General features: G+C 40.0%; 1 protein-coding gene across 2 annotated transcripts in view; it reads right to left on the minus strand.

Moving 5' to 3' along the window:
- cacna1ha (calcium channel, voltage-dependent, T type, alpha 1H subunit a) overlaps nt 1-20,802 on the minus strand; it is a 347,520-nt gene that overhangs the window by 101,850 nt on the left and 224,868 nt on the right. For both annotated transcript variants that reach the window (XM_061981581.2, XM_061981580.2), the window contains exons 16-18: nt 13,448-13,603; nt 7,098-7,185; nt 6,753-7,030 (exon numbers count right to left, since the gene is read on the minus strand). In XM_061981581.2, the coding sequence (XP_061837565.2) occupies nt 6,753-7,030; nt 7,098-7,185; nt 13,448-13,603 (522 nt within the window). The remainder of the gene's footprint in view (nt 1-6,752; nt 7,031-7,097; nt 7,186-13,447; nt 13,604-20,802) is intronic.

Raw genomic sequence — 20,802 nt, forward strand, 5'->3', positions numbered from 1 at the left:
AAAGTGAGGGAGTCATTTTCGACAAATGTAACAAAGTGATTGACCTTCATGGCCGTGGATTTGATTGTTTTCTAATCTTCAGTCCACTGAAATGTTCAACACCAGTATATATGTATGTATATATATACAGTCATGTTAAAAAGTTTACATACATTTGTAAAGAACGTAATGTCATGGCTGTCTTGAGTTCCCAATAATTTGTACAACTCTTATTTTTTTGTGATAGAGTGATTGAAGCACATACTTGTTGGTCACAAAATGCATTCATGAAGTTTGTTTCTTTTATGAATTTATTATGGGTCTACTGAAAATGTGAGCAAATCTGCTGGGTCAAAAGTATACATACAGCAATGTTAATATTTGCTTACATGTCCCTTGGCAAGTTTCACTGCAATAAGGCGCTTTTGGTAGCCGCATCTACAAGCTTCTGGTTGACTTTCTGACCACTCCTCTTGACAAAATTGGTGCAGTTCAGCTAAATGTGTTGGTTTTCTGACATGGACTTGTTTCTTCAGCATTGTCCACACGTTTAAGTCAGGACTTAGGGAAGGCCATTCTAAAACCTTCATTTTAGCCTGTTTGTAGGAGAAAATGTGAGGCTTTTAATCCCAGGAGCACCATACCTACCGTCAAGTATGGTGGTGGTAGTATTATGCTCTGGGACTGTTTTGCTGCCAATGGAACTGGTGCTTTACAGAGAGTAAATGGGACAATGAAAAAGGAAGATTACCTCCAAATTCTTCAGCAAAACCTAAAATCATCAGCCCGGAGGTTGGGTCTTGGGCGCAGTTGGGTGTTCCAACAGGACAATGATCCCAAACACACGTCAAAAGTGGTAAGGGAATGGCTAAATCAGGCTAGAATGAAGGTTTTAGAATGGCCTTCCCAAAGTCCTGACTTTAAACATGTGGACAATGCTGAAGAAACAAGTCCATGTCAGAAAACCAACAAATTTAGCTGAACTGCACCAATTGTGTCAAGAGGAGTGGTCAAAAATTCAAGCAGAAGCTTGCCAGAAGCTTGTGGATGGCTACTAAAAGCGCCTTATTGCAGTGAAACTTGCCAAGGGACATGTAAGCAAATATTAACATTGCTGTATGTATACTTTTGACGCAGCAGATTTGGTCACATTTTCAGTAGACCCATAATAAATTCATAAAAGAACCAAACTTCATGAATGTTTTTTTGTGACCAACAAGTATGTGCTCCAATCACTCTCACAAAAAAATAAGAGTTGTAAAAATGATTGGAAATTCAAAACAGCCATGACATTATGTTCTTTACAAGTGTATGGAAACTTTTGACCAAGACTCTCTCTCTCTCTCTCTCTCTCTCTCTCTCTCTCTCTCTCTCTCTCTCTATATATATATATATATATATATACATATATATATATATATATATATATGTATATGTATATATATATACATATATATATATATATATATATAAATATATATATATATAAATATATATATATATATATATATATATACATATACATATATATATATATATATATATATATATATATATATATATATATATATATATTTATTTATATATAGATTAGATTCACAGTCCTAATATATATATATATATATATATATATATATATATATATATATATATATATATATATATATATATATATATATATATATATATATATCGATTCTTGGTGGTAAGGATTACATTCAGAATCGATTCTGGATTCAAAATCTATACTTTTTTAATAACATTGGGTGCCAGTTCTATGATTAATTACATTCCTCCATAAAATAGATGGTCCGTGTACCTCCCGTTCATTCTTTTTCCAATTCTGAAACGCAAGTCAAAAAACTAAATTAGGGCCATTTTTCGATTTTCGCTATTTATGGCAGATTTCAAAACGAACAAAAAAGGGTTGATTTTCATGAAAATATTGCCATAAAATTTGATTTTGGGCTGTTTTCCTTTTATGTATTTTTATTTTTCCAAATAAACACAAAAATCCAATTCATGTTTATCCAAAATGCAAAAATGTGTGTATATCTGTGTGATGACAATTTGAACCGGAAGCAGTATTTTCCTTTGCGTTTAGCATGTTCTTTAGCAAACCGGTAACATATTCGTTCAGCAGGAGTCCTATTGTCGTTTTAAAAAAGTCTCATTAAATAGTTGTCCAACTTTTGTTTCAGAAATGAAAATAGAAAAAATGGCCCGAAATTTATTTTTTGATTTGTATTAAAGAATTGGCAATAAAATGAACGGAAGGTACACAGACCTAAAATACTGCTTCCTGTTCAATTTTTCATCACACAGATAACCACGCATTTTTGCATTTTTGATTAACATATATCACATTTTTGTGTTTATCTGGAAAAATAAAAATTGATGAAAGGAAAACAGCACAAAATCCAATTTGATGGCAATATTTTAATGAAAATCAACCCTGTTTTGTTTGTTTTAAAATCTGCCATATATAAAACATATAGAAAAACGGCCCTAATTTTGTTTTTTGATTTGCGTTTCAGAATTGGAAATGGAATGAACGAAAGGTACACTGACATAGATAAGCAGCTCTGATCAATTTCTATATTACTCCAAAAAAATGGTTTTGTTGAATAAAATCCTACCCAAACATTTAATAAGGTCAAATACAAATAAGACAACAAGACAAGTATCCAACTCTTCTGTTTTCTAAAGTAAATCTGGACCGCAGATATAGATCACATCCATCAACAATATCATTTGTCTGAGTGGCTGGACAGGACAGATTGAAAATATTTTTTTTCATTGATTAAGAATCATTCCAAAAAAAAAAATTGCGATTAATCTGAAAATCTTTTTTTTTTACACCCCTAATGATGAATATGATTCTCTCTATATCGATCTATACATAAGAAATAATAGCCTTTTTTTTGTATTATCGTTATTTGATCAAATAAATTGTGTACCTATTTTTTTTTTTACATAATTATTAATAATATTATTATCATAGAATATATTATGTGCCAATTTTTATTGTATTATCTTTTTATTATATTTTTTCTTTAAAAAAGGGCAATGTTTAAAAACAATATATTGTATAATTTTATGAAACCATTGCAACAAAGTATTATAAAAAAATCAAAACAAATATTCAAAACCAGTTACCTTAAGGGACATGCATCAAGTTTTGCAGCTGAGAATGTCCAAAATGGTCCCTGACTGGACCCATGAGCAAGCTGGACCCGCTTGTCATTGCAAATACTAAAACGCTGTTCGTTTGAGCTGCTTTTAAGTCAATCTTAAATCCATTTTCTGACCAGTGATGTCACCCAGGACCCGCCGTCTTGTCCAAATCTCGGCAAATTTGTCCTAAACATGTGTGCAATGTGTGTGCTGTCTAAAAAAACATTTGTGCTATTTATGGATGGTACCTTTACATTTGAAAAGATACGGCACCATCCATCCATCCATCCGTTTTCTACCGCTAGTCCCTTTTGGGGTCGCGGGGGGTGCTGGAGCCTATCTCAGCTGCATTCGGGCCCACTTCTCGGTAAATGGGAATCGGCACCAGTACTCTACTCTAATGTTTGGTATTTTCGTGTGTGTTAATAAATGTTATTTGTTTTTGATAATAACATTTTATTTGAATTGTGTTTAATTATCAGTTTTCTGAGTCTCAATTTCAGTTGCAAGTCCAAGACGGCAGTATTGTATAGATTATGGTATCAGTTGTTGCTGTTTAGTCTTTTGTCGCGCCCTAAAAAGTGTTGAAACTGTAAGGATTGTACTTACCGCACACCAGCTGTTTGATTATAGTTTTTAGTAAAAAGTTTGCAATGACATGGAAGCTTTACACAAGTCAAACAAAAATTATATACAATTAACATAGGTTATTATTACGGCTGTCAAGGTTAACGCTTTTAACACATGTGATTAATACAAAAAAAAAAAAAGATTGTGGCATCATAAATGAATGATGATTAATCACATCCAGTTGAGGGCTTAACCCAGAGACGCGCACGTTGTTACACAAAGTGCTGTACAAAACATAGGTGAATAATACTTGCAAATGAGACTTAGAAATGTAACAACTGTGCTGCACTTTTGTTTATGTTAAGGGACAAGCGGTAGAAAATGGATGGATGGATGGACATTAAAAAATTACTACAAGCCGCTACTTTTTTCCTACACTTTTGTGTAACCCTGCAGCTTACACAAAAGTGCGGCTAATTTGTGGACCTTTTTTTTCGCTGACAGCCATAATGTTTTGTGTTCAATAGTTTTCATTAAACACTAGCAGATACACTGAAATGGTGTGTTAATGTTTGTGCTACGGCGTCATTTTTTTGGACGAGTTTGCTCACTGCAGGTATTGCGGGTTGAAAATGTACTCCCTGTTTTAATTCCTTAAACCGGAAGTAAAACCGTTCTGCTCGGAAGGATTCCTTATTCACTCCAAGCAGCGTTTGTAAGTTTTACAACATAAGTAAAACAATTCACACATACTAAACCGTCCCATTTGTGATGTCTGTAGTAGTGTTTTCATGCCGTTATCGTAATGTAATGAAGCTAGCGTTGTTAGCATTTGCTGATATGCTAACACAGAGGTCCCCAGTCTGTCATCTTGATGAGAGGCGGCCAATTTCGCTTCAAAACAGAACTTTGGACAAACTTTATCATCAGCGCACATCAGGGTTTAAAATACCATCTTAAAGCGAAACATCAACAAAGAGCAGACGAGAATGCTACGCTGGCAGTTTACCTGCGTAATGAGGTCAACAAAAGTACCATGGATAAGTTAAACAAATGGACAGCCACCACATGTAGGACACTTAACATCTGTGAAGACCAAGTCCTGCAAAAATATGTCCTTCATATCGCCCCAGCTGATTTGTCGTACAATACTTAGCAGAGGCACAATTATATCAAGGATACCACAACTGTACTACATAAACAACCGCATCAAGTTGCAACTACTGGCTGAATGTGAATTTGAGTCCTGGACAATGTTGGACATCTGTAACGAGCTAGGGTTGCATTGTACCAAAAAAAAAGAGATCAGCATTGTATTCTGTAAAAAGTAAACAAGCTTGTTTGTTTGAACAACTATTTAAAGGCCTACTGAAACCCACTACTACCGACCACGCAGTCTGATAGTTTATAAATCAATGATGAAATCTTAACATTGCAACACATGCCAATACGGCCGGGTTAGCTTACTAAAGTGCAATTTTAAATTTTGCGCGAAATATCCTGCTGAAAACGTCTCGGTATGATGACGTCAGCGCGTGACGTCACGGATTGTGGAGGACATTTTGGGACAGCATGGTGGCCAGCTATTAAGTCGTCTGTTTTCATCGCAAAATTCCACAGTATTCTGGACATCTGTGTTGGTGAATCTTTTGCAATTTGTTCAATGAACAATGGAGACAGCAAAGAAGAAAGCTGTAGGTGGGAAGCGGTGTATTGCAGCAGGTGTTGTGCCGGATAGCGCACCCCGCCGTAAAATGCATCCCCTGACTGTTGTGCCGGATAACACAGCCGGTGTTTCAATGTTTACATTCCCGGAAGATGACAGTCAAGCTTTACCATTGACCTGTGGAGAACTGGGACAACAGAGACTCTTATCAGGAGGACTTTGAGTTGGATACGCAGACACGGTACCGTGAGTACGCATGCAGCTGCGGCTTCCAAACATTCGATCGCTTGCCCGTACGTGCGTGCCGCTATGTGCATGTCACATACTGAACTATGGGGACTTTGGGGAAATATATGTGCTGTATGAACTTTGGGGAGGTGAACGGTACTTTGGGCTTTGGGATTGAGTGTGTTGTGCAGGTGTTTGAGTTGTATTGGCGGGTTGTATGGACGGGAGGCGGGAGGTGTTTGTTATGCGGGATTAATTTGTGGCATATTAAATATAAGCCTGGTTGTGTTGTGGCTAATAGAGTATATATATGTCTTGTGTTTATTTACTGTTTTAGTCATTCCCAGCTGAATATCAGGTCCCACCCGCCTCTCACAGCATCTTCCCTATCTGAATCGCTCCCACTGCCCTCTAGTCCTTCACTCTCACTTTCCTCATCCACAAATCTTTCATCCTCGCTCAAATTAATGGGGAAATCGTTGCTTTCTCGGTCCGAATCGCTCTCGCTGCTGGTGGCCATGATTGTAAGCAATGTGCAGATGTGAGGAGCTCCACAACCTGTGACGTCACGCGCGTATCGTCTGCTACTTCCGGTACAGGCAAGGCTTTTTATCAGCGACCAAAAGTTGCAAACTTTATCGTCGATGTTTTCTACTAAATCCTTTCAGCAAAAATATGGCAATATCACGAAATTATCAAGTATGACACATAGAATGGACCTGCTATCTCCGTTTAAATAAGAAAATCGCATTTCAGTAGGCCTTTTTACTAAAGAAGAGTAAATGGTGAACTATGTTACGTTTTCGATTAGTACATGTACCTTGTTTGCTATATTATTGCAAAGACTTGGAAAATGTGCACCTAATTTTGACTATACTTACTGTCACCAAGTTTTGAGCAAACCCATGACTTGCAGTTCAGTAAAACGTTTAAAAAACGTTCCCGTATGACATTGTAACTACCAAATTGCTTTTGTAGCCAAATATTGGGGTGTTTTCTTACGCAAATGTTATTAATGTAAGCAAATAACCTGTGATTAATCATGATAAATCACAGTTCAAGAGTGTAATCAAACGGATTAAATAATAATCCTTTAACTGTCCTATTTTTTAAGCATCTGGACGAAGCTCACCAGAGATCGCTGATCACACGCTAAGGCATCCACGGACGCGGCGCTTCCGCGACGAGACTCCACGTGGACGCTCCCTGCTTCGGAAAGTCCGATCTCTCCGTACGGCAGCACTCCCTCTCGAGCCATCACCTCGTCCTCCATGTAGGACTCTGGGCCCAGAGAGCTCTTCGGGGTGGGCATGGGTGTGGCCGCTGTTCGCATGATGATGGGAGGAGCCATGGAACTGCGAGGGTCGACGTGACCGTTGGCCGTCATCATCAGGGTGTACATCTTCAACTCTGGTTGACAATATGCCAGATGTAATGGTCAAAATGGTCAAAAAACATTTCTCATCATTTCACCTACCATTGTCTCTGAGCTGCTCCACCTTCTCGTCGTCCTCAAAGTTGTCAGACTTCTTCTCATCGTCTGACTCGGAGCGATTTGCGTCACCCTAACGCGCACAAATCAAGCACATGTAATGTATTTGTGTATTTTTTTCATACAGTAAATATTAGTACTGTTACAATTGGTATTTGCGTTTATGCCATACCACAAGCCATACCAACGGACTCAAACAGCAATATTTGGAGCCTACAAGAACAAAAGGTACAGTAGTTCTTCAACTTACGAGTGTTTTGAGATACGAGCTCTGTCTCGGCTTTTTGGTATGCGTTAATTTGCGAGCTTAAATATGGGTCCCCGCCGCTAGATGGCGTAGTGAACGTCACAGTGAACCCGGCCAAAATGACCCTGACTCATTGGCTAGCATTAACCTACAGTGAGAGATCAAATAACGCTATTTTCCAACCACTCCAGTTGGAAGTCAGCGACAATTGTTGTTTCTTATTTCTTTACCCACAGCTCGGCTTCCTGCGCACACCTGAAGCTCCTCGGGATGTGGCTCCAACATGCTCCGAATCGCTACAGGGCCGGCAAAAAAACCATACTTGCCAACCTTGAGACCTCCGATTTCGGGAGGAGGGGGTGGGGGCGTGGTCGGGGGTGGGGCGGGGCGTGGTTGGGGGCGTGGTTAAGAGGGGAGGAGTATATTGACAGCTAGAATTCACCAAGTCAAGTATTTCATACATATACAGTATATATATATATATATATATATATATATATATATATATATATATATATATAGATATCTACATCCTGAAAATATGCAAACGAAACTGTGTTTAGATAATTGATACTTCAAACTTGCATAAATAAATATTAAGGAATATAACATAATTTGGCTTCTGAGAGTTTCAAAATGTAATGAATAAAATGCTAAAGTTGTTGATTAACAAGCAATTATTTTAATAATTAACTATGGTCATTTTAAATGAATTATTATGAATTTAAAATCAATTATTTCAAATATGTTTATTTTAATGTATAATTATATGGCTGGATGTAATAAAGAGTCAGGAAAAAATACAAATAAAAATACAATTAATTTTGATGTTTTTAGCAAAATATAGTAAACATGTATTTTTTTTATTTTTTTTTGGAAATTATTAAATATATTTATTTTTAGGTAAGATAAACATAATAATACAATTTATCTCTAGTCTGGATGATTTAGTTCTTGTCACCCTGTTGTCCTCCCGTCATGAAAAAAGGCTGTCCTCACTCAGGTCCGCATGGAGCTGGAGGGGGCGTGGCTTCCAGCTCCGGCTGAAAAATCGGGAGATTTTCGGGAGAGGCGCTGAATTTCGGGAGTCTCCCGGAAAATTCGGGAGAGTTGGCAAGTATGAAAAAAACATCTGTTTCTCAGCTGTGGTCCGTATGGATCGCAGTGGTACTCAGTTGTAATACACAACTCCACCACTTGTGGCAGTAATGACAATATCAAACAAACAGAAGAAGTCAGGAGCTAAAGTCTAAAGTCCACCCACCCAGCTTCTTCCGCTTACCCGAAGTTCGGGGGCATGACCAGATGCCCGAACCACCTCATCTGGCTCCTCTCAATGTGGAAGAGCAGCGGCTTATTTACTCTGAGCTTCTCACCCTATCTCAATCAATCAATCAATCTTTATTTATATAGCCCTAAATCACAAGTGTCTCAAAGGGCTGCACAAGCCACAACGACATCCTTGGTACAAAGCCCACATAAGGGAGAGCCCTGCCACCCGACGGATGAAACTCCTTTCGGCCGCTTGTACCCGTGATCTTGTCCGTTTTGGTCATAACCCAAAGCTCAGGACCATAGGTAAGGATGGGGACGTAGATCGATCAGTAAATTGAGAGCGTTGCCTTCAACTCCTTCTTCACCATGACGGATCGATACAGTGTCCGCATTACTGAAGACGCCGCGTCGATCCACCTGTCGATCTCACAATCCACTCTTCCCTCACTCGTGAAGAAGACCCCCGAGGTACTTGAACTCCTCCACTTGGGGCAAGATCTCTTCCCCACTTCACCCTTTTCAGGTCGAAAACCACCGACCCGGATTTGGAGGTGCTAATTTTTCGCCGTGTCGCTTCACTTCTGTGAACTGATCTACCTACGTACCCAGCGTACCTGCATGTGTGTAAAAAAACGGCTCCTAAACGTACGGCTCACAACTGCAAATCGTTTCTCAAAGTGCACTCAAAAGAGCCGTTCAAAAGACTTGATTCGTTCTCGAAGGTCACATCTCTACAGGGGACTGAAAATAAAAACATATTCAGCCAGAGGTTGAATGATCGACATTATTTTGTTTTCACAAAAATCAGCCGATACTGAGCAAATCCAATCCATCCTAATGAGAATATTACAAACCCCGTTTCCATATGAGTTGGGAAATTGTGTTAGATGTAAATATAAACGGAATACAATGATTTGCAAATCATTTTCAACCCATATTCAATTGAATGCACTACAAAGACAAGATATTTGATGTTCAAACTCATAAACTTTATTTTTTTTTTGCAAAAAATAATTAACTTAGAATTTCATGGCTGCAACACGTGCCAAAGTAGTTGGGAAAGGGCATGTTCACCACTGTGTTACATGACTTTTCCTTTTAACAATACTCAATAAACGTTTGGGAACTGAGGAGACACATTTTTTTAGCTTCTCAGGTGGAATTCTTTCCCATTCTTGCTTGATGTACAGCTTAAGTTGTTCAACAGTCCGTGGGTCTCCGTTGTGATATTTTAGGCTTCATAATGCGCCACACATTTTCAATGGGAGACAGGTCTGGACTACAGGCAGGCCAGCCAAGTACCCGCACTCTTTTACTATGAAGCAACGTTGATGTAACAAGTGGCTTGGCATTGTCTTGCTGAAATAAGCAGGGGCGTCCATGGTAACGTTGCTTGGATGGCAACATATGTTGCTCCAAAACCTGTATGTACCTTTCAGCATTAATGGCGCCTTCACAGATGTGTAAGTTACCCATGTCTTGGGCACTACTACACCCCCATACCATCACAGATGCTGGCTTTTCAACTTTGCGCCTATAACAATCCAGATGGTTCTTTTCCTCTTTGGTCTGGAGGAAACGACGTCCACAGTTTCCAAAAACAATTTGAAATGTGGACTCGTCAGACCACAGAACACTTTTCCACTTTGTATCAGTCCATCTTAGATGAGCTCAGAACCAGCGAAGCCGACAGCGTTTCTGGGTGTTGTTGATAAACGGTTTTCACCTTGCATAGGAGAGTTTTAACTTGCACTTACAGATGTAGCGACCAACTGTAGTTACTGACAGTGGGTTTCTGAAGTGTTCCTGAGCCCATGTGGTGATATCCTTTACACACCGATGTCGCTTGTTGATGCAGTACAGCCTGAGGGATCGAAGGTCACGGGCTTAGCTGCTTACGTGCAGTGATTTCTCCAGATTCTCTGAACCCTTTGATGATATTACGGACCGTAGATGGTGAAATCCCTAAATTCCTTGCAATAGCTGGTTGAGAAAGGTTTTTCTTAAACTGTTCAACAATTTGCTTACGCATTTGTTGACAAAGTGGTGACCCTCGCCCCATCCTTGTTTGTGAATGACTGAGCATTTCATGGAAGCTGTTTTTAGACCCAATCATGGCACCCACCTGTTCCCAATTAGCCTGTTCACCTGTGGGATGTTCCAAATAAGTGTTTGATGAGCATTCCTCAACTTTATCAGTATTTATTGCCACCTTTCCCAACTTCTTTGTCACGTGTTGCTGGCATCAAATTCTAAAGTTAATGATTATTTGCAAAAAAAAAAACGTTTATCAGTTTGAACATCAAATATGTTGTCTTTGTAGCATATTCAACTGAATATGGGTTGAAAAGGATTTGCAAATCATTGTATTCTGTTTATATTTACATCTAACACAATTTCCCAACTCATATGGAAACGGGGTTTGTACATTTATAAGTAATAATTTAACTAAGGGGATATTCGTTTACTAGAGTCAGGCTCGGAACCGACTCGGCGTGGTAATCGAGGTCATGACTGTCCTGTTTCATGTCACAAGGCTAAACGAGTTGGGGAACTCAGTGCAGCTACAGATTCAAAAGGTCTCGGACTCAGGGAATAAATCAACGTTTCCATTTCTGTGCTCCAAGGTCACACACTCTAACCAGGCTGGATGAGGAGCGATCGATCACCGAATTGATTCGAGTTTGTGGTCGCGGTCGACAGTAATCCTCATCCTTTCGCCCCCTTTGAAAAACAGCAATCCCTCACTTGATGTGGCACTGGGGTAATTGAGTGTTTGCACCTGTGGCCCCCCGAACGGCCGGCCTGGGAGTTTATTAACAGCGAGACAAGGCGGTGAAGGAGTGCTTCTGTTACGTACCGAGTGGCCATAAATCTGTTCTCCGTCGTCCGGGCAGTGCTCGCTATAAAGCCACTTATGTAGCTGTGCAACTGTTCCGTCAGGAACAGTATTTTGAAGCTAAACATGGTCAGCAATACATTAGGAACCACCACTTACGCAAACTACAACCATAATCACACACATATTGTTTGAGTTATACCTCTCTGACGCTGTCAATCAAGCTAAGAATCACACTGTATTTAAAGAAAGTCGGTAGTTTTAATGTAAAAATCTAAATGGCACCTTAGATTTTACTGTAAACAAAACCCCCCGGCAGATTAGTCGCCAGAAAGAGACCCTAAAATTAACAGTAGTTGTTTTTCAATTAATAGAAATTTGTTGAAAATAAATAATGTAACTAAGCTGCTAATTACGATAGCATTACGGTTTTTGCATGAAAACGCTCCTACAGACATCACACCTGGGACGGTTTAGTAAGTATGAATTGTTTTAGTTATATTGTAAAAATTACAAACGTTGCTTGGAGTGAGTTAAGAATCCTTTCCAAAAATCTATAGATCGTTTATATACCAGACAAGATTTGGTCGGTACTACCTGGTACAATTCACGCAAAAATCAAACGGTGCCATCTATTGATACTTTGGTCACTGGTGGCGTCTCGTTTTTGTTGCAGAGTAAACACACCGTGGTATATACAATACTGCCATCTAACGTCTTGGAGTTGCAACTGCATGCAAAGTCCACAACACCTGTACAATAGTGAGTAAGTAAGCACAATCTATTCGTAAGGCGCTTTCCGCGGATAAAAAAAAAAAAAGAATAATACTTGCAAGTGTGACTCAGAAATGTGACAACTCAGCTGCGCATTTGTATATGTTATATTAAAAAAAAAATGTATTATCGTAAATTCTAGACTATAAGCCGCTACTTTTTCCTTTATAAAAAGATGCGGTTAATTTGTGGACCATTTTTCGTTGATGGCCATAATGTTTTGTGTTCAATAGTTTTCATTAAACACAAGCAGATACACTGAAATGGTGTGTTGCCGTTTGTGCTACGGCGCCATTTTTTGGACGTGTTTGCTCACTGGGTTGAAAATTAATTTCCTGTTTTAATTCCTTGGACCGGAAGTAAAACCGTCCATAACGATTCTGCTCGGAAGGATTCTTCATTCACCTCCAAGCAACGTTTGTAAGTTGTACAACATAACGAAAACAATTCACACTTACTAAACCGTCCCATGTGTGATGTCTGTAGGAGTGTTTTCATGCCATTAACGGAATGTAATGAAGCTAGCGACGTTAGCCTTGGCTGATATGCTAACACATTTGAAAGTGTCTGTGTCAGTATTATTAACTTACAATGGCATTTATTTTGTATTGTTTCAGTTTCACAAATTCCTCAGTAAATCCACCAAAACGTCACTGTGGACTTCTTGAGTCTGTTAAGCCGATTGGAGAGCTAGCCTGCGCAGCTAGTGGGTCCATGACGATGACTTCTGTTTTATTTGATCAGCCGTTTTACTGCCGTGTTACAAACACTGTTTGGAAACAATTAAGGTATGTAGATAATTCATTTACAAAATGTTTCTGTGTAAATAACTCATTTCAGAACATTTATATCTGCGGCTTATAGTCCGGTGCGGCTAATACACGGAAACAATTTTGTTCTTCAAAATTTTAATGAGTGAAATACGGTTTACTAATACACACCAACGTACCAAAATTTGGTATAGTCAAGTTGGTACCGAATACTACCTGTTTCTAATATTTATAGCCCTAATGGGTCCTAGCTTTTCTTCCTGCCACTCACACAAACGAGTGACCCGGAGAGATGGCCCCAAACAACAAAAGGGGAGGAGTTATGATGCCAATATGAAGCTAGCGGTGATCAACAGAGCAGCTTTCTGATTGATCGGCACATCCCTCAAGGATAGTATTTAAGGTCAAGTATATATATATATTTTTTTACCTCAGCCTGAAAGCCTTCGACCAAGATGGCCACCAGCAAGTTGAAAAGCACGTAGTTTCCGAACGTCATCAGGGCGACAAAGTAGAGGGCGGCCCACGGCGAGGTGGAAGCCATGCCGTTGTACAACACCACGTTCCAGTCCTCCTGGGTGAGAATCTGCACGGTCAATGAAGCACAAACACAAATATTTACACACAAAGTACCAGTACCAGCAAAAAGGGCGTCATGGTAACTTTGACCAGGGATGGGAATTATGCCTCTTTGGAAGCCTGACCTTCAGGAGCCATTCAAAAGAATGGCTGGTTAGTATCGTATTATAGTTTTTTTACAGTGTTTTTCTTTTTCAAGAAAATAATCACTAGTATCAGCTATAAGATAAGATGTGTTTTAGACAAATTTAAGTTTACACAAATATTAATCTTATGGTGGAAATTATTCTGAAATATTGGCTATAATTAAATTGTTTAACATTCCATAAGGCGGTGCCATATTTCCATGCTTCGGCAGTGACGTCACTAGTTTGAATTTTCCCTCACCCAAAAATGCTGTAGTAGTCCTGTAGTAAAGTATTTCAGCAACACATTAAAAAAACAATAAGTAAGAATGAAATGCATTAATAAATACAAAAAGTATAAATACAACAATAATAATTATTAAGAGATAAGGTGAGTCAGTCTCCGTTCTAATTCATCCCAAAGGTGTTCTATCGAGTCCAGGTCAGGACTCTGTGCAGGCCAGTCAAGTTCATCCACACCAGACTCTGTCATCCATGTATTTATGGACTTTGCTTTGTGCACTGGTGCACAGTCATGTTGGAAGAGGAAGGGGCCCGCTCCAAACTGTTACCACAAGGTTGGGAGCATGGAATTGTCCAAAATATTTTAAAATTCTGCAGCATTCAAAGTTCCTTTCACTGGAACTAAGGGGCCAAGCCCAACTACTGAAAAACAACCCCACACCATAATTCCTCCTCCACCAAAATTCACACTCGGCACAATGCAGTCCAAAATGTAGCGTTCTCCTGGCAACCTCCAAACCGGAAAAGCGTGATTTATCACTCCAGAGAAGGCGTCTCCACTGCTCTAGAGTCCAGTGGCGACGTGTTTTACACCACTGCATCCCACGCTTTGCATTGGACTTGGTGATGTATGGCTTAGATACAGCTGATCGGCCATGGAAACCCATTCCATGAAGCTCTCTGCGTACTGCACATGGGCTAATTGGAAGGTCATATGAAGTTTGGAGCTCTGTAGCAACTGACTGTGCAGAAAGTTTTTGCACTATGCGCTTCAGCATCCGCTGACCCCTCTCTCCCAGTTTACGTGGCCTACCACTTGGTGGCTGAGTTGCTGTTGTTCCCAAACTCTTCACTTTTCTTACAATAAAACGGACAGTTGACTTTGGAATATTTAGGAGTGAGGAAATTTCACGACTGGATTTGTTGCACAGGTGGCATCTTATGACAGTTCCATGCTGGAAATCACTGAGGGCGGCCCATTCCTTCACAAATGTTTGTAGAAACAGTCTCCATGCTTAAGTGCTTGATTTTATACACCTGTGGCCGGGCCAAGTGATTAGGATACCTGATTCTCATCATTTGGATGGGTGGCCAAATACTTTTGGCAATATAGTGTATGTTCCTCCAAAACCTGTATGTATCTTTCAGCATTAATGGTGACCTTCACACCTACGGGATGGCGAGCAAGGTCAGCAATGGTGGCGATGAAAGCGTTTAAAACTGGGACAGTGTTGGTGATGCGAGCCTGCACTTCTCTGCCCCACGCAGCAAAGTGGGTCACGTCTGTGTACGCACACGCCGTACTCAGATCTGGCATTTTGATATTGGACGTCCGTAATGACACGAGCGAGATACAACAACAACACTTAAAAAAAAAAAAAAAAAAGACAGCACAGTGCTCACGGCACCTTAAATGGTTCCAGATCCAGAAGGAGCGAGGAGAATGTTTGGAAGCTGTTGCACGGTGACTACTTTAAGCAGGTCCCATTAGAGCCCGAGTCTGCCTAGAAAGTGACAAAGTTTTTATTCCACGACGATAACGTCATTGGAATGTCGCGGCCTAAATTGTCTCAACTTGCAGCAGCTTTTTCAAAAAGTTGTCAAAATACACACGGGCCGAATTCATTTTGGAAGGGGTGGAGCACCCTACGTCACATCCCGTTTACACAGGCCTCCACTGCACCAAGTTTTTGTCTATTTTGCTTACTCGATGTGGCCGACAAACCCGCCTGGAAAGAAAGAAGGAATTGCTGTGGACTTAGGCTTAGAGAGGAGGTGGAACCCCGGAAGAAGCCAATGTCTCTGAGGTAAAAAGGCGCGTGCACTGACAGTTTAGCTTGTTGTTGTTGTGTTATTTTTGATAATGAAGAGATTGTAGACCCATTACCCCCTCATTATGTTTGTTTGATGCATGCATATCTATCTATATAAATATATATATATATATATATATACAGTCGCGATCAAAAGTTTACATACACTTGTAAAGAACATAATGTCATGGCTGTCTTGAGTTTCCAATCATTTCTACAACTCTTATTTTTTTGTGATAGAGTGATTGGAGCACATACTTGTTGGTCACAAAATGCATTCATGAAGTTTGTTTCTTTTATGAATTTATTATGGGTCTACTGAAAATGTGAGCAAATCTGCTGGGTCAAAAGTATACATACAGCAATGTTAATATTTGGTTACATGTCCCTTGGAAAGTTTCACTGCAATAAGGCGCTTTTGGTAGCCATCCCCAACCTTCTGGTTGAAGTTTTGACCACTCCTCTTGACAAAATTGGTGCAGTTCAGCTAAATGTGTTGGTTTTCTGACATGGACTTGTTTCTTCAGCATTGTCCACATTTAAGTCAGAACTTTGGGAAGGCCATTCTAAAAGCTTAATTCTAGCCTGATTTAACCTTTCCTTTACCACTTTTGACGTGTGTTCGGGGTCATTGTCCTGTTGGAACACCCAACTCCGCCCAAGACCCAATATATATATATATATATATATATATATATATATATATATATGTCTTAATAAGGTTATCCAAAAAATAGTGCTCGATACCGTAGTAGAGCGCAATATATGTATGTGTGGGAAAAAAAAATCACAAGACTATTTCATCTCTACAGGCCTGTTTCATGAGGGGGGGTACCCTCAATCATCAGGAGATTTTAATGGGAGCATTCACATACCATGGTTTATATAGGGCACAGAGTGGGTGGGTACAGGCTGGCGTAGGGGCGTGGTGATTGGCTCATGTGTTACCTAGGAGGTGTTTCCGTCTGTGGCGGCATGCTGTTACAATTTCGCTGCGCTTGTTGAGGGATGACAGGTCTGGACGGTAAATAATAAACAGTTTCTCTTTCAAGCATAGGTTGCATCTTTTATTACCACTATTGTAAGGTGTGCTGGATGCAAGAATTTGCCATGTTATTGAATATTCAACATTATTGTCTTTGAGGTCCCAAATGTGTTTGCTGAGTTCTGTGGTATTCCGCAGGTTTTTGTTCCTGAAAGAAGCCTTGTGATTGTTCCATCTGGTTTTGAATTCTCCCTCGGTTAATCCTACATATGTGTCGGATGTGTTAATGTCCTTGCGTATTACCTTAGATTGGTAGACAACTGATGTTTGTAAGCACCCCCCGTTGAGAGGGCAATCAGGTTTCTTTCGACAGTTACAGCCTTTGTTGGTTTTGGAGTCGCTCTGTCCGGGGGCCGACGGCTCATTTGCAATTGTTTTGTTGTGGTTTGAGATGATTTGTCGTATATTGTTCATACAGCTGTAGCTCAATTTAATGTTGTTCTTGTTGAATACTTTTCTTAGGGTGTTGTCTTTGGGAAAGTGTTTGTCAATCAGATTGAGGAATTTGTGTCCAATGTTAGTTGAGACGTTTTTGCTGTATGGGGGGTTGTACCAGATGATGTCGTTTCGTTTTCTGTTCTTTTTTGGCTGGTTTCCTGGCGTGGGTTCATAGGTGAGGGTGAAATTGTATCCGCTTTCATCAAGGGCTTTTTGGTACGGGGGGGTTGCTTGGTCAAATTCAGCTTTGCTAGATGACAGCATCGATAGCCTTTTATTAATTCCGGTAGGTATTATTTTCGTGGTGGTGGGTGGGTGGTTGCTGTCATGGTGCACGTATTGGAGTGTTGTGTTGGGTTTCGTGAATGGTTGGTAGCTGTTATTTCTCAGGTTGAAAGTGACGTCAAGGAAGTTGACGGTTTGCTTGTTGGCTTCAATCGTGATCCGTAGGCCGTTCTCTTTGAAAATTTGGCATATGCGCTTCTTGGTATTCTCGCTGCTCCTTGGCGAGGCGCGATACACTGCCAGTCCGTCATCACGGTAAATACCAAGGTTCAGATTGAGGCTAGCGAGCTGGGAGAGGAGGAAACTCCCAACGAGTTCACACGTTTCTGCTCCGTCAAAACTTCCCATAGTGACGTCAAATGTTGCATTGTTCTTTTTTTGCCATGGTGTACTGTTGTGGATGAGAATGGAGTTTTTTGCGTGGATGATGATGTTTCTTTCGTTGCCTGTGATTGAGTCGTAGTCTGAGGCGAAGTCTAGTGCTTGAGTCAGTAGGTCTTGCGTGATGGAAGGGTAAAATTCTTCGATATCAAAGGAGATAAAGTTGTGCTGTTGTTTGTCTTGGATGTTTGTTGAACCATTTGATTACTGCTGCTGTATTTCTCCATTGGTTGAGTGGTGTTTTGTCCTTGATTTTTGTGTTGACTCTGTCCAGGATTATTTTGCTGATTTTTCCTATTTCAGATTTAGTTGGGTTTATTAGTCGGCATGTTGGGTTATTTGCGAAGTTGGGTTTGTGGTCCTTCAATGTGATGAAGGCTTCCTTGTTGGCTGTGGCGTCCACCCTGTCCTCAATGTCCAGTTCAGCCGCGATCCTTTTATTTTCCAGGTGGATGTTCTGTAAGGTGTTGGGTTGTGCTTTTTTGTATGATTTGGTGATGCTTCTGTCCAGTAAGGTGTGATGTTCTGGTATGTCCATTCTGTAGAAGTTTGTGGTTTTATCGGGAACTAAAGGATTTTGAGAACGACATGCTCAAAATGATACAATCAGTCAAATTCAAGCCAATCCGCAACCCACTCCTCACCAAGCTGAAAAATGACAATGAGCGCATCAAGAAAGTAAACAACCTCATCATAGCTGCCGATAAAACCACAAACTTCTACAGAATGGACATACCAGAACATCACACCTTACTGGACAGAAGCATCACCAAATCATACAAAAAAGCGCAACCCAACACCTTACAGAACATCCACCTGGAAAATAAAAGGATCGCGGCTGAACTGGACATTGAGGACAGGGTGGACGCCACAGCCAACAAGGAAGCCATCATCACATTGAAGGACCACAAACCCAACTTCGCAAATAACCCAACATGCCGACTAATAATCACAGGCAACGAAAGAAACATCATCATCCACGCAAAAAACTCCATTCTCATCCACAACAGTACACCATGGCAAAAAAAGAACAATGCAACATTTGACGTCACTATGGGAAGTTTTGACGGAGCAGAAACGTGTGAACTCGTTGGGAGTTTCCTCCTCTCCCAGCTCGCTAGCCTCAATCTGAACCTTGGTATTTACCGTGATGACGGACTGGCAGTGTGTCGCGCCTCGCCAAGGAGCAGCGAGAATACCAAGAAGCGCATATGCCAAATTTTCAAAGAGAACGGCCTACGGATCACGATTGAAGCCAACAAGCAAACCGTCAACTTCCTTGACGTCACTTTCAACCTGAGAAATAACAGCTACCAACCATTCACGAAACCCAACACAACACTCCAATACGTGCACCATGACAGCAACCACCCACCCACCACCACGAAAATAATACCTACCGGAATTAATAAAAGGCTATCGATGCTGTCATCTAGCAAAGCTGAATTTGACCAAGCAACCCCCCCGTACCAAAAAGCCCTTGATGAAAGCGGATACAATTTCACCCTCACCTATGAACCCACGCCAGGAAACCAGCCAAAAAAGAACAGAAAACGAAACGACATCATCTGGTACAACCCCCCATACAGCAAAAACGTCTCAACTAACATTGGACACAAATTCCTCAATCTGATTGACAAACACTTTCCCAAAAACAACACCCTAAGAAAAGTATTCAACAAGAACAACATTAAATTGAGCTACAGCTGTATGAACAATATACGACAAATCATCTCAAACCACAACAAAACAATTGCAAATGAGCCGTCGGCCCCCGGACAGAGCGACTCCAAAACCAACAAAGGCTGTAACTGTCGAAAGAAACCTGATTGCCCTCTCAACGGGGGGTGCTTACAAACATCAGTTGTCTACCAATCTAAGGTAATACGCAAGGACATTAACACATCCGACACATATGTAGGATTAACCGAGGGAGAATTCAAAACCAGATGGAACAATCACAAGGCTTCTTTCAGGAACAAAAACCTGCGGAATACCACAGAACTCAGCAAACACATTTGGGACCTCAAAGACAATAATGTTGAATATTCAATAACATGGCAAATTCTTGCATCCAGCACACCTTACAATAGTGGTAATAAAAGATGCAACCTATGCTTGAAAGAGAAACTGTTTATTATTTACCGTCCAGACCTGTCATCCCTCAACAAGCGCAGCGAAATTGTAACAGCATGCCGCCACAGACGGAAACACCTCCTAGGTAACACATGAGCCAATCACCACGCCCCTACGCCAGCCTGTACCCACCCACTCTGTGCCCTATATAAACCATGGTATGTGAATGCTCCCATTAAAATCTCCTGATGATTGAGGGTACCCCCCCTCATGAAACAGGCCTGTAGAGATGAAATAGTCTTGTGATTTTTTTTCCCACACATACATACATATATATATATATATATATATATATATATATATATATATATATATATATATATATATATATATATATATATACATATATATACAGGTAAAAGCCAGTAAATTAGAATATTTTGAAAAACTTGATTTATTTCAGTAATTGCATTCAAAAGGTGTAACTTGTACATTATATTTATTCATTGCACACAGACTGATGCATTCAAATGTTTATTTCATTTAATTTTGATGATTTGAAGTGGCAACAAATGAAAATCCAAAATTCCGTGTGTCACAAAATTAGAATATTACTTAAGGCTAATACAAAAAAGGGATTTTTAGAAATGTTGGCCAACTGAAAAGTATGAAAATGAAAAATATGAGCATGTACAATACTCAATACTTGGTTGGAGCTCCTTTTGCCTCAATTACTGCGTTAATGCGGCGTGGCATGGAGTCGATGAGTTTCTGGCACTGCTCAGGTGTTATGAGAGCA

This window comes from Nerophis lumbriciformis, linkage group LG24, assembly GCF_033978685.3.
Source record: "Nerophis lumbriciformis linkage group LG24, RoL_Nlum_v2.1, whole genome shotgun sequence".
NCBI classification, from domain to species: Eukaryota; Metazoa; Chordata; class Actinopteri; order Syngnathiformes; family Syngnathidae; genus Nerophis; species Nerophis lumbriciformis.